Source organism: Mustela erminea, chromosome 21, assembly GCF_009829155.1.
Source record: "Mustela erminea isolate mMusErm1 chromosome 21, mMusErm1.Pri, whole genome shotgun sequence".
Taxonomy (NCBI): Eukaryota; Metazoa; Chordata; class Mammalia; order Carnivora; family Mustelidae; genus Mustela; species Mustela erminea.
Window position 1 is genome coordinate 24117603 of NC_045634.1, and position 14701 is coordinate 24132303.

A 14701-nucleotide genomic window follows, 5' to 3' on the forward strand; every position below is an offset into this window, starting at 1 on the left:
TTTAGATCCCCCTAGAGAAATGTAAAAGAGGTATTCTGTTGAAATATTATGATATGTCAGAAATTCCATTCTTTGTCACTATTTCAACTTTTGCTGAAAAACTAATTGTCAATTTAAATATGTGCAGAGAGATACATAATTTCTCAAAATTGTTTCAGGAAATAACTGAGCACAAAAATTGAAGGTCACAGTCCTAAAGAAAGTTATGAAAGTTACGGATCATCTACATTAGTGACGACTGCATTAGCAGAGTAGCAGTAACATGACATTTGAATGTCAATCTCCCTCAACAGACTAACAGCCACGGGGGAATACTTTTTTCCAAGTAGTCCCAGCAATAGTGCTATAAACAGCATACAGTAGGTTTTAATAATTGTTTATCACCATGGGGGAATGGGTGGATGGAATGAATGAATAGGGAATATGTGTCAAATGTATTATTTGATAATGGGAAATTATGAACTAATAGATTTCTACCACAAATCAAATACAGACTACAGATTTCAGACCCAGTCAGACATTAAGTCTCTAAAAGCCCTAACATAAAAACTTGACTTACATTTTAAGCAATTTGTAGCGGAAATGTGAAGTAACACATATAGTACTTTCACTTTTTTCAAGAGATACAACCAGTAACTAAACAGGATTGACTGTGGCAGAGGAAGGGGGCAAATCTGAAATAGTTTAGCCATTTAGTAACAAATGAAATTTCACTTTAATAAGTTAGGATTCAGTCTCTGGTAAAGCCAAAATGCCGTATCATCAAAACTTCAAAACTTACTTCAAAAAATAGTAAATCTTCCATCATATCTTAAATTCTAAGGTCTTCTGTAAATCGATGTTTTCCTAAGACCCTCAGTAATTCTCTATTTTCTCCTCCAAAAGATGCAGAAAAACCATCACCACCGTAAGTCTCAACTATGTAGTTTTCACTTTTCACCTCAGTGGAAATAACCTGCAAATCGTTCACCTCTTCCTAGTGGTTTTGACAGCAAGTATTGAGTAATTAAGAAGTGACTGTATCTACTGCCTGGGCATAATTTATAAGTGAAATGGTAGGCTTAAATTGGATACTTGAATTAATATAAATTAAATACTTAGGTGACTCACTGCAGTACTAATCTGATATAATGTAAGAGGCTTGGAGCATTACTTTTTTTTTAGTTATACTGAGATATAATAGGGATACAGCATACCTCACATACTGAAACAAGAAATTTGATAAATTTTTTTTAAGATTTTATTTATTTATTTATTTGACAGAGAGAAATCACAAGTAGATGGAGAGGCAGGCAGAGAGAGACAGAGGGAAGCAGGCTCCCCGCTGAGCAGAGAGCCCGATGCGGGACTTGATCCCAGCACCCTGAGATCATGACCTGAGCCGAAGGCAGCGGCTTAACCCACTGAGCCACCCAGGCGCCCCGAAATTTGATAAATTTTGACATGTACATACAAATTCACTTCTGAAACCCCAATCCTCTTCCTCTGCCAAAAACTCAAATAGGATGCGTGTTGAGAAAAGTACTTACCTTCATGTAATTCACAATCTTAGCAAGAACACCAAACTTATATCCAGAGCTTCCTGATAGAGCTTTCAAGTTAAATGATCCATTGCTATGATCTGGAAATGAGGTTCAAAAAACAATTATAACATTGTCATAATAGCTTTAATTTTGACTTTTAAGCAACTAAGATGATTTTTAACTCTGGTAAAATATTTGTTTTGCATTTTTCTATCTAGTGAATTCTACCCTGTAAAACTTTGGTAAAAATTCAAATTTATGAGTATATAATAAGCGTATTAATTTTCCCACCAAAGCTAGGTACAAAGTATTAAGAATTCAAAAGCATTAAAATACATTTTTTCTGGGGTGTTTGGGGTGGCTCAGTTGGTGCAGTATCCGACTTCATCTCAGGGTTCCTGAGTTCAAGTCCCACATTGGGCAGGGAGCCTACTTAAAAAAAAAGTAAAATACATTTGTTCCGTAAGTACCTTTGTCTCACTGTTCCCTTAATTATGATTAGATTTATCCCCAAGATTAGAAGCATGGCTTTTTAAACAAGAGGACAACACAAATCTCAAACTGATGCGAAGAGCTTTTCTAACAGACTTAATACCATAAGAAATGAGTGAATTACTTCCAAGGGATAAAAAGTTCCACTTACCACCTATTACATCAATTTCTGCCTCTCAACTTAAAACAAATGGGAACTAATGGGGATTAATAAAAGAAATGATACCATAATTAAACTTCAAGATTAATTAGGGGAAAATATTTTTAAAAAGGAAAAAATTCATAGGCAATGACACTGCATAAACATGGATGCTTTAAAAAGGGTGACAGCATGAAACAAGGAGCAATCTGTACTGATGACAATTTATTTCAGAACTTGTATCATTCTGTTGCATTTTGTAGGCAGAAACCCTAATGCTACTATGAATCACAAGCCCATTCCATTAGTCATAAGGAGGAACAGTTAAAAAAAAACTCATAATTACTAGAAAAACATTTCAGAAGTACACATTCTATTAACAAACCACCAATTCAGATATATTACGTTGTCTTGTGGCTGCTGATCCACAAAGGAAGATGTTAAATACAAGGTGGGGCAGGGGTATCTCTGGCACCAGCTTGGTGGTAATAATTAAAAAAAAAAAAAAAAAAGGAATTCATTAGAACAATGCAAGTCAAATGTGACAATTGTCAGAGAGCCAAGAATAGCTTTTAGATGGCAACGTAATACTTCTCTGAGATTAGTTTGTGAAAAGACTTTATTAAATATACTTTTTGAGACTAAAATGAGGCTTGATATGTAATTTTCCTTTAAAAATATTACTGTCATCATTTGACAACAACTTAATTGGCACATTATACCCTGTTTCCAAAAGTGGTATCATGGATGCCTTACGGGTATGCTTTCACATTCATTATTCCAATTATGAAATACTACCTACATGGTTCATTTTCCCAAGGTGTTCAGAGCACTTTAACAATAAAAGTAACATTTACTGAACACATTATTTGCCACAGGGCATGCTAAATATTTGACTTACTCATTTAATCCCTCCAAAAAACTCCCATTTAGGAGGTATTGTCCCCTTTTAAACATAAGAAAAGTAAGAGTACTAAGCACAATAATGCAGATTCAAATTCAGTAGTAAACGCTGTGATACTGCCTTGTTTAAGAATCATTAACTAGGGGACGCCTGGGTGGCTCAGCTGGTTGAGCGGCTGCCTTCAGCTCAGGTCATGATCCCAGCGTCCTGGGATCGAGTCCCACATCGGGCTCCTTGCTTGGCGGGGAGCCTGCTTCTCTCTCTGCCTCTGCCTGCCATTCTGTCTGCCTGTGCTCGCTCTCTCTCTCTCTCTCTCTGACAAATAAATAAATAAAATCCTAAAAAAAAAAAAAAGAATCATTAACTAGGGGCGTCTGGGTGGCTCAGTGGGTTAAAGCCTCTGCCTTCCATCCGGCTCTCTGCTCAGCAGGGAGGCTGCTTTCCCCTCTCTCTGCCTGCCTCTCTGCCTACTTGTGATCTCTGTCAAATAAATAAATAAAATATTAAAAAAAAAAGAATCATTAATTAGTCTTTAATATAGACTATGCCATTTGAAACTGGGTATTATTTTCTCAGAGTATAAAAATTCATAAATGCAGATATGTTTTCTTATTTAACTTTGATAAGATATTAAGTTTATCCTATATAAACTAACTGGGAACACCATGAAAAGCCAAAAACACCATGCTAAGGACAGGCACTCTACAAGTGCCCAATCATGAACTACATGCACTTTTATGTATCACGGAGTCCTGAACATTCAGCTCAATGACAAGCAAAGTAAACAGTAAATATTAGCTGAATGAATGAAGACAGTAAGAGTATTTTTATATATCCCTTTACGGTCCTAGAAACTAATATGCTAATTTATCTGTAATTTTAGAAAATAATGTGGTGACACCTGGGTGGCTCAGTTAGTTTAGTGTCTGCCTCCTAATTTTTGGCTCAGGTCACAATCCCAGGGTTGTGGGATTGATCCCCACATCAGGCTCTGCACTCAGTGTGGAGTCTGCTTCAGATTCTTCACTATCCCCCCACTCCTCTGCTCCTCCCCCTGCTCACACTCTCTACTTTTAATAAATAAAATCTTTTAAAAAAATAAAGCAGAGGCTTTAACCCACTGAGCCACCCAGGCCTCTGGCTTCGGCTCCGGTCATGATCCCAGGGTCTGGGGAGGGAGCCCCACATTGGGTTCTCTGCTCAGCAGGGAGCCTGCTTCCCCCTCTCACCTCTGCCTGCCTCTCTGCCTACTTGTGTTCTCTGTCAAATAAATAAATACAATCTTTTTTTTTAAATGTAAATTATAAAACAAAGTTTGCACAGCAAGCATTTACTCAGTCTGCTGTTGCTATAATAGCCACTCCATTATTTATTTATGTATTTATTTATTTTTAAAGATTTTATTTATTACAGCGAGAGAGGAAACACAAGGAGAGGAAGTGGGAGAGGGAGAAACAGGCTCCCCGCCAAGCAGGCAGGGAGCCTGATGCTGGGCTCGATCCCAGGACCCTGAGACCATGACCTGAGCCAGAGGCAGGCGCCTAATGACTGAGCCACCCAGGCACACCCACTCCATTATTTAAAACCTTGATTCTGTTATGCCTGGACCACACACAACTCTAAATAATACACCTTAAATAAAAACATTCGATCTTCAAACATTCACAGTTGAAGATTCTTCGGCCATTTAAAAAAAATTTTTTTGAGGGGTGCCTGAGTGCAACAGTCAGTTGAGTGCTGATCCTTGGTTTGACCCAGGTCATGATCTCAGGATCAGGGATCGAGCCCTGTCTCAGGCTTCATGTAGAGTCTACCTGACATCATTTCTCCTTCTCCTTCTGTCCTTCTCACTGATGCTTTCAGTCTCTCTAAAGTAAATAAATAAATTTTTAAAGAAATTAAAATGTAGGGGTGCCTGGGTGGCTCAGCGCGTTAAAGCCTCTGCCTTCGGCTCAGGTCATGATCTCAGGGTCCTGCGATCAACCCCGCCGCATCAGGCTCCCTGCTCAGTGGGGAGCCTGCTTCCTCCTCTCTCTCTCTCTCTCTCTGCCTACTCATGATCTCTGTCTGTCAAATAAATAAAATAAATAATCTTAAAAAAAAATTGTTGTTGTTGTTGTTGAATACAGCTGACAAACAATGCTACATTAGTTTCAGATGTACAACATAGTCACTGAACTTCTCTATAGATTATGCTATGCTCACCACAAGTGTAGCTGCTGTCACCATAAAACACTATTACAATATCATTAACTATATTCCCTATGCTGTGCCTTCTATTCCTTTTTTACCATTCAAATTTCACAGACTGCTTTTTTAATATCGGTGGTATACCTACCAAAACTAACCCTCTCCCAACTAGTAGAGCTGAAAACCTTTCTTTTCCCTTAGAATTTCTCCTAATTCAAACCACCACATGGAAATAATCACTTCCAGATGACAAAATTTATATATAACACAAGTATGAAAAGAAAATATCATTTATGAGATTTCATGCCCACTTCCTAGAGGAAATATCAAGCTGGTAAACCTGGACTGTTTGTTTCCTAGGTTACTACCTCTCTCAACATTTCCTTTTAGCTCCAGCAGAGAAATACTCTCTGAAGGATCCGAAATTTTATGGTTAAACACTGAGGAATCATCAGTTTGTTACTAACTCAAATTCCCCTGCAGAAATTTAGCTTAAGGACAAAAAAAAAAATAAGGCAAGAAAAAGAGGTGACAGTTTATATCCCAGACAGCTCTATTCAAGTTTATGAATGATTTACACTTAAGGGTGGCAGGACTTAATGCAAATGAACGAAGAGGAAACTGTCAGCTGCATTGTGGTTCAACCAATAGAAGCACAGCTCCATCTTGGATGTGCACTGGACTGCATTACAAACAGACGATACCATCGCTTCAACAGCAGCCTTCAGACAAGAGGTAGGTTTATACGATCTCTTTCATTTAGTAATACATGTCCTTATGATGAAATATAAAAATATTTTACTATAAAAACTAAGCAGAAAGCTTTGTTCCTACGAAAGGCCAAAAAAAGCAATGTATTCATTTCACTGCTTGGTAGGATTTTATTATGAAAATGTGAAGACTGCCTTGTGCTATTTGATAAGCACCCTTACCATCTGTGCCTTATGGAAAATTCATGAGATTTTCTATGAACCTGATCTATATCCAGACCTTAGAGTAAACGATAAACATTTAATGTTAAGTGGTTACTTGCGAATTTATTTTTTCTGAGTTATTTCATTTCAGCAGTTTGGTTGCCTTAACAAAGGATTTTTCTTAAAGAAAAATCTAGACTCAAAGCGAATCCTGGACTAAAGCTTTCTGACTGTATGTGCAAATTGTATTGGTTGGTAAAAAGCGGTTACTTACGGGAAAGTTTGTTATATTTTAACAAATATGGGAAAATAGTTTATAACTGTTCATTTGACTTTGAGTGTAGATGCAGTGAATGCCAAGAAACTGTAAGGATTGTGATTTTTACATAAAAATAATAAGACCGTAAAGATATCATTAAATAGGCTGCATTATACTACAGCCAAAGAGATCATTTGTAGAGCTTCAGACTTCCCTAACATTTTAACTAAAATAGTTCTTTATGGTTAAATTTTAAAATCTTTATTACTGTAATACACAAGTCATTCTATTATTAAATAATAACCTTCTTAAACAGCCTTTCACTTTTTATATGCCACAAAATATTCATAACCATATTTCAATATAATGTTGAAATTATTCTTCAACTGATTCCTCAAAAGAAACAGAGAGCAAGTCTTTCTGATAAACTACATAAAAAATAAAAATATGTTTTAAGAAGAACTGGTAAGGGAGAAAGTATGGTACCTTTCAAGGGTAGGTAATAAGATTACTTTGATGGCCCAGAGTAATTATTCATGTCTACTAAAAATTAGAAATACTGACCAAATTTCTAATTTTATAATAGTCGAGCATGAAAAATATCATTATTTAGTAAATGCCAGAGTTCCAGGATATTACCCACACATACCGACCTAAAGATCAAACTTCTGCCTTTTCTTTGCTAATAAATCTATTTAAATTTTAAAAGACTATTTTCATAATTTTTATTCCTTCTATTTCTTATTCAGCATTCAGTCAGCATGAGTAAACCATTCATTACAAAACCTAAAGGTTGCTGTAAGAAGAAATTAAATTTCTCCAGGTTCAGAACAATGGGGTTAATTACCTAGAAAATATTCCTGCTTGCTGTACAAAGTATATGGGAGCCAAAGGAAGTCTCAGATAAATAAACACATCTTGTCAAATAAAACAGTTAACTTGTAACTAAAATTTCAGGTACACTGTAAACAGAAAGAGCGCTGCCCCCCCCCATTATTAGCACTATAACCAGCTCACATTTGCTGGTAATGTATTTATAGTTAGCAGAGATGTAGGGTTACTGCTCTTTCACCAAACTGACTAGACGCATGGCCTATCTCAGAGAGCTCCAGGGCTGGGTGAGCGCTCTATATTTAAATGCCAATATTATTAACTGATCATATTTCAAAGTTATATGTTTAAAGATGCTACAGAATTCAACTCAAGGGCTTTTACCATAATTAGAACAAAAGCATAATCTTGTTCTGATCCGACAATTCAAGGTTCCCGAACAGTTTGAAGTCCTATCCCCATAATTATTTCACTAGGATCTTCTGAACATAGGAAAAATAGGTGAAGAGAATATATAAAAACAAACAAAAATATGGTATTTATTTTAACTCTCCTCATTTCTGTAATGAAATTTTAAAGGGGTGGGGATCCAAAAAAAGTACACAAATGATTTTTTTTTTTACCATTTAGTCTTATTTTTCATAAAGCATGTTTATAGCAGGTACTTGATATAATGTGTATTTTAATTCCAAAAACAGTCTTAGAATATGAGAAAATCCTAATAATACCATCTTTCTGCATGTCTAATTATGTCTACTCCATTAAAGTAAGTTTTAGATTTTACTCTAAATTTAGCACAAAAAATTGCTAGAGCTCTACTGTACTTAAAAAGAATGAACTACATTAAATTTAAGGTACAAAATGACTCTGTATTTCATGGTTTACTTTTTTCAGATATGCCCAGAAGCTAACTAAAGATTGAATGTTTTGAGTTGCTCATCAGTTATCAATACCTCACTTAAGAGGCAAACTGTCATCATTTACAACATAAACTGTCATCATTTACAACACGGGTATACTCTTCCTTAAACTGCTAAGACACTTCTAATCAAAATGAGAGTTTACTGATTCTTTTTTTTAGAAGTAATCCAAAAAACTCAGTAAGTGTATCAAACAGATAGAAAACACAGATATATAACACAATGTAACGCAACAGATACATAAAACCAAAGACAAGAAATACTTTTAAAGTATATTAGTTAGGACTTTAGGTAAGTACTATATTCAAATGGTTCAAAAACTGAAATTATTACAAGATGTACCTTGTGAAATCTCACACAGATCTCTGTTTCCCAGCTCTACTCTCCAACCAACCACACAGGCAATCATTGTTATTAATTTCTTACATAACTCCTTCCAAAACTTTTGTGCAGAATCAAGCAAATAAAAATGCATATTACTTCCCCCTCTCTTATACATACTGTCCTACATCTTGGTCTTTTTGACTTAACAGATCCCAGAAATCTTTCAGTATCACCACAGTTACCTCATTCACACACAATTACCAATTGTATGGATATACTAATTTTAACAAGAAGAACAGATCATGATCAAGTTAACTTCAAATACCTGAATTTGGTTTGTGCTGTCTGCCTGCCCCACCTTATCCCTTCCTTTCCTCCCTCTACTTTGGTGGGGGGAGATGCATGAGAGGGCTTGAAAAAATTTTAAACAGTTCACTTGTACCTCAAAAATAAATAAAATATGGGGACACCTAGGAGGCTCAGTGGGTTGAACATTGACTCCTGAATTTCATTCAGCTCAGGGTCATGGGATCAAGCCCCAAGTTGGCTCCCTGGTCGGTGGGGAGTCTACTTGGGATTCTTTCTCCCTCTGTACCTCCCATATCTGACAATTGCACGCATGTGCGTGTGTGCACTCTCACTCTCTCTCACAAATAAATCTCCTTTGAGAAATAGAATATAATGTCAAAAATTTTAAGCAGTTCACTTGTACCTCAAAAATAAATAGAATATTTATTATCCCTTAAACCAACTTTCCAGTAATTCGAAAATTTCATTTTTTTAAAAAAGATTTTATTTATTTATTTGACAGACAGAGATCACAAATAGGCAGAGAGGCAGGCAGAGAGAGAGGGAGAAGCAGTCTCCCCACTGAGCAGAGAGTCCGATGCGGGGCTCGATCCCAAGACCCTGAGATCAGGACCTGAGCTGCAGGCAGAGGCTTAACCCACTGAGCCACCCCGGCGCCCCTAAAATTTCATTTTGAAATAGAAACTTTTATTAGTCTTTACAACCTCTCCTCAGTTTTAAAGTCAATACAAAAGAAATCCCTACTCATAAAGAGTTAAAATACAAAGTAATAACTTCAGTATAATTTCAAACAGGTATGAGTTACAGATTTATACAGTCAATTTCGAGAAGAAAAGAAACAAAAGTTTGATATGTTAGGGAGACAGGATTATTAGTGAAGCTTTTCATTTTTATTTAAGATTATTAGAATGTAAAAAAGGAGAATGACTATAAAATTTCTGAACTCAATAATGAAATGACATTTTAAGTTAACATTAATTAATAAGGTACATTAAACTGGGGTGCCTGGGTGGCTCAGTGGGTTAAAGCCTCTGCCTTCGGCTCAGGTCATGATCCCAGGGTCCTGGGAGAGAGCCCTGCATCGGGCTCTCTGCTCAAAAGGGAGCCTGCTTCCTCCTCTCTCTCTCTCTGCCTGCCTCTGCCTGCTTGTGATCTCTGTCAAATAAATAAATAAAATCTTTAAGAAAAAAAAAGGTATATTAAGCTAATTTTTTTTAAGATTTATTTACTTGGGAGACAGAGAAAGAGAGAGAGAGAGAGAAAGAATGAATCCCAAGCAGACTCTCCACTGAGCGCAGAGCCCCCCACTCGGGGCTCATTCTCACAAATGGGTATCATGACCTGAGCCTCAGCTGAACCCAAGAGCTGGATGCTCAACCCACTGAGCCACCCAGATGCCCCTACATTAAACTAATTTCAGGGACATAATGTGGAAAGAAATTCCCAGATTTGGGGCGCCTGGGTGGCTCAGTGGATTAAGCCGCTGCCTTCGGCTCAGGTCATGATCTCAGTGTCCTGGGATCGAGCCCCGCCATCGGGCTCTTTGCTCAGCGGGAGCCTGCTTCTCTCTCTCTCTCTGCCTGACTCTCCGCCTACTTGTGATTTCTCTCTCTGTCAAATAAATAAATAAAATCTTAAAAAAAAAAAAAAAAAAGAAATTCCCAGATTTTAAAAAGTAACCAACCTGGGGCACCTGGCTGGCTCAGTCAGGCACATGGCATGTGATTCTTGATCTCAGGCTTAAGACTTCAAGCCTCATACTGGGTGTAGAGATTACTTAATAAAACGAAACAACAAAGGAATCAACCTGAAAGGCCTGAACAGAGAGTCTAAGGAATATTTGCATCAATGCTGAAGATGTCCTAGGTTAGCCCAGGTAAAATCAGATAGATCCTCCAGTGATTCTTCCCCTGCTCTTTATCTACCCATACAATAAATGGCACTGTTCTCTATTTCTTCAAGATCCTATTCTTCCTCTCCTCCTCTATATGCTGTTTTTTCGAAAAGACCTGAAACTTATTCACACTTAAGTAAAAAATAACTAAAAATGTGTGCTACCCCTCCCAGGAATACCACATTGTAGTCATATTAAAAATTTTAAAGGAGTTCCAAAACTAAATATTTTTTAGGCATTTGTGTGTGTGTACACAGCCATCACTATGCTATTGTGAAGACTAGGTGAAAAAGGACTAATATTCTCTCCATTTGAGTCAGTTTCTATGGGTTACTTGACTACTTATATGCATGGTGATTAGAATCAGAAACAGCAATACTGCAGAAATTGGCAGGAGTGGCCTATCAGGATATCCACATTAGACTCCAAGGTGCAACATCTACAGCGTATTCTATGTGAATGGCACCTTACAGTACAGTATGAATAGTGTTCCCTGTAGGTGTGCAACATAGCAGCCCCATTTTCCTTAAGAATGCACTAAGGAAAAGAAAAACTTAAGGGATAAAAGAGGGTAACTCTAAAAAGCAGGGTCCCCAGATAGTTTGAAAATACTGTAATATACTGGGAAGTTCCTCATACACTGGCATTCCAGACAATGTCTTTTTGTAAGTCCCCAAACTAATAAAAGCAACTGATTCAATTATTGTCCATTAGTCTGTTGTCCCTTGTTTCAAGATGAAGGATCACCACAAACCATGAAGCTGAAGGATTCTTAAATCCAAAAAGAACAAATAAATTTAAGCCTTTACTTCTGACCTCAGATCATTGATTTAACCTTCAAAATACACAAAAGAAGAAACCAAGTCCATCCAGAGAGGTGAAGTTATTGCCAAGCAAATGTGATCTAAGATAAAAACAGTAACATGTGGGTGCCTAGGTGGCTTAGTCAGTAAGCATGTGACCCAGATCTCGGGATTGTGAACTCAAGCCCCATGCTGGGCACAGACTTTACTTAAAAATAGATAAAAACAAACAAAAACCTTAGAAAATATTAACTTATTAATGTCAAAGTTTTAAAATTACATTTATAAAGAAAACAAATGATGGCTTTGGGTTTTTTAAAGTTACAGAGTTGGGTTTTTTAAAGTCACTTTTTCATCTTTTTTTGGTGTGAAAATGATAATGTGGTTATGTTTAAAAACAGAATCCTCACCTTTTAAGGGATATACACTGAATATGTGTAGATGAAGTGATGATGTCTACAGTTTCCTTCAAAATAGTCTACAGGTGGAAGCAAATGGGTATTGATGAAGTGATAATTGAAGCTATATTATGAGCATACAGGGGTTCATCATACTTTTCTTTTTTTAAAGATTTATTTATTTACAGGGCACCTGGGTGGCTCAGTCAGTTAGACGTCTGCCTTTGGCTCGGGTCATGGTTCCAGGGTCCTGGGATCGAGCCCTGCATTGGGCTGCCCACTCTGAGGGAAACCTGCTTCTCCCTCTCCCACTCCCCCTGCTGTGTTCCCTCTCTCTCGCTGTTCCTTTCAGTCAATTAAATAAATAAAATATTAAAAAAAAAAAAGAAAGAAAGAAAGAAAGAAAGAAAGAAAGAAACGTACTCACACACACAAGTATCTCCAGCACTTAGAAAACTATTTGGTACACAGTAGGTAATCAATAAACATCTGTTTATAAGAATGAATGAAAATCTACTTACAACTATGTAGTAAAGAAAAATCATGCAAACTAAGTCATTTCTTTAATAAAATAAAGCAAACTACAATAGTGAATGAATTAACAAAGTGGAATTTTTTCCTCTTATTTCCAAAATTTTCTTAGTATAAAAGCATTTTATAATTTCTTAAAATAATTTTAAAGGACACTTCTGAAGGATCAAGGTAATAAGATCTTCAATCCTTCTGGTGCCATGTAAGGTCTAACAAGTATCAAGTCAACAAGAGCAAAACTTAATGCAAGATACTAAAACTCTGGGATGCCTGGGTGGCTCAGTTGGTTAAGCATCTGCCTTCATCTCAGGTCATGATCCCAGAGTCCTAGGATCAAGCCCCGCATTAGGCTCCTTGATCGGCAGGGAGCCTGCTTCTCCCTCTACTGCTCTGCCTCTTCTGCCTGCAGCTCTCCATGCTTCTAATTTCTCTCTGACAAATAAATAAAATTAAAAAAAAAAAAAAAAGGATGCTAGAACTTTAATTCACTGGTTAATTTTGTGAAATGGAATAATAATTTATTAATCAATACATCTGGGATACTGTTTAAAATATTCATGTCCATAGACTGGCTATATGAAACGGTTAACACTATCAGATACACAACAAAAAGAAATCCTAAGATTAAGGTCTCTTCTTAGGCAACTTGAACCTAAAATTTTATTATCTTTATTCTGAAAACTGCCATTATTTAGCTTTTCTTTCTTTTAATATTTTTCACTCAGCCACTATTTTCTGATTCAGGTCACCTGTCCTTGAAGTTTAAAAGACTGGAAATAGGAGAGAGAGATACACTGAGCCAACAAGCTGAGAAGGAGCCACACAGGTAATGAGAAAAGCTCTTCAGGAGGCAGTTTGAAGAACACCACGTTAAAATACTACAATTTTTTGTAGTTAACAGATCACTGACCACTGCTTTAGTCAAATTTTAAACCAATTCAGCTTCTTTTTTTCCACTTCTATTAACAATTAACCTCTATATAGAAATCTTAAACATATTTGTCCAGCAAATGACACACATAAATATACAGTACAGTTTATAGAGTATATGGCCATAAAATACAGAAAAAATTCAAAAATATCATTTGGGCATTTAATTCTGGCAGAAAATAAGATGACTCATGTTACCTACAAAAATTTACTATCAAATATTAGTACTAAGACTTAAATTGACAAATCTTTATAATTTGGTTACATATATTCATTTTTTACCTTTTTGCAGATTCAAAAGAGCAATACAAGAAGTAGAATCCCTAAGAATGGCCTCCCTGACCTCCAGCCTCTGGAATGAAACCACTACATCTGTTTATCAATACCTTGGTTTTCAAGTTCAAAAAATTTACCCTTTTCATGATAACTGGAACACTGCCTGCTTTGTCATTCTGCTTTTATTTATATTTACAGTGGTATCTTTAGTGGTGTTGGCTTTCCTTTATGAAGTGCTTGACTGTTGCTGCTGTGTAAAAAACAAAACTGTGAAAGACTTGAAAAGTGAACCTAACCCTCTTAGAAGTATGATGGACAACATCAGAAAACGTGAAATTGAAGTGGTCTAGCACTCTACTAAGATGAACAAAATCTCTGAAAACAGCCTTCAACTACTGAGAAAAAAAGAAAATTTTCTGAGGCCAACTGTTATTATGAAAATTGACTCTGAGTGATTAAAAGATTTCTAAAAGAAGGGAAAAACAAGTCAAATATGCACTTTGTGTGTGTGTATCCCTTTCATTAAATGTACAGTAAAACTTCACAAGTGTAAGTTACCAATCTATTTAAAATGATAATTCAAAAACTGGGTAAAAGATTCCCAGATTTCAATATTAAGCAACAAAAGGTAAGCCAGAAAACATCAGCAAGATCAAATAACCCTGATCTAAACAAACCATGTGGACTAAAAAATAAAACTTCCCTCCATGTGTTTGGGTAATAAAAATGTTTACCTAAGTCCAAAGTAAATAATTCCACTTATACATAAAATCCCTACTTATTAAAAAGAAGTATATTCTAGGTTACTGAGGAAACTTATACATTTTTTAAAGACTTAAGTTTTATTTAGGGATTAGTGTGGGAAAAAGTCTCAAAATAGAAAGATCACAAGTGTACTTGCATAAAATTTTCATAAAACTGCCTTACCATTTAATAAGAAACACATGGTTTAACAACGACCAGGCTATTTTCAAACTAAAACTTACTAGCATACCGTCTAAGTTGTATTTCCTGAGTTTATTCTTTCATTTTGCTGCTATATCCATATTCTCAAGGGCTAAGAT

The 14701-nt window shown here is 36.2% G+C and overlaps 2 protein-coding genes across 4 annotated transcripts in view; one reads left to right on the forward strand and one right to left on the reverse strand.

Annotated features, from left to right (window-relative positions):
• The window catches only part of GTF2E2 (general transcription factor IIE subunit 2), a 63984-nt gene that overhangs the window by 32695 nt on the left and 16588 nt on the right, over window positions 1-14701 (reverse strand). For both annotated transcript variants that reach the window (XM_032328813.1, XM_032328814.1), the window contains exon 3: window positions 1530-1621. In XM_032328813.1, coding sequence (XP_032184704.1) covers window positions 1530-1621 — 92 coding nt within the window. The remainder of the gene's footprint in view (window positions 1-1529; window positions 1622-14701) is intronic.
• On the forward strand, window positions 5849-14439 carry SMIM18 (small integral membrane protein 18). 2 transcript variants are annotated; one of them, XM_032328815.1, is made up of 3 exons: window positions 5849-5983; window positions 13176-13257; window positions 13654-14436. In XM_032328815.1, exons 1-3 carry the CDS (start codon window positions 5854-5856, stop codon window positions 13985-13987), a joined length of 546 nt encoding a protein of 181 aa, XP_032184706.1. In that variant the 5' UTR covers window positions 5849-5853; the 3' UTR covers window positions 13988-14436. The 2 variants fall into 2 exon arrangements, with proteins under 2 accessions (XP_032184706.1, XP_032184707.1); XM_032328816.1 differs by having other exon boundaries at window positions 5932-5983; window positions 13157-13257; window positions 13654-14439.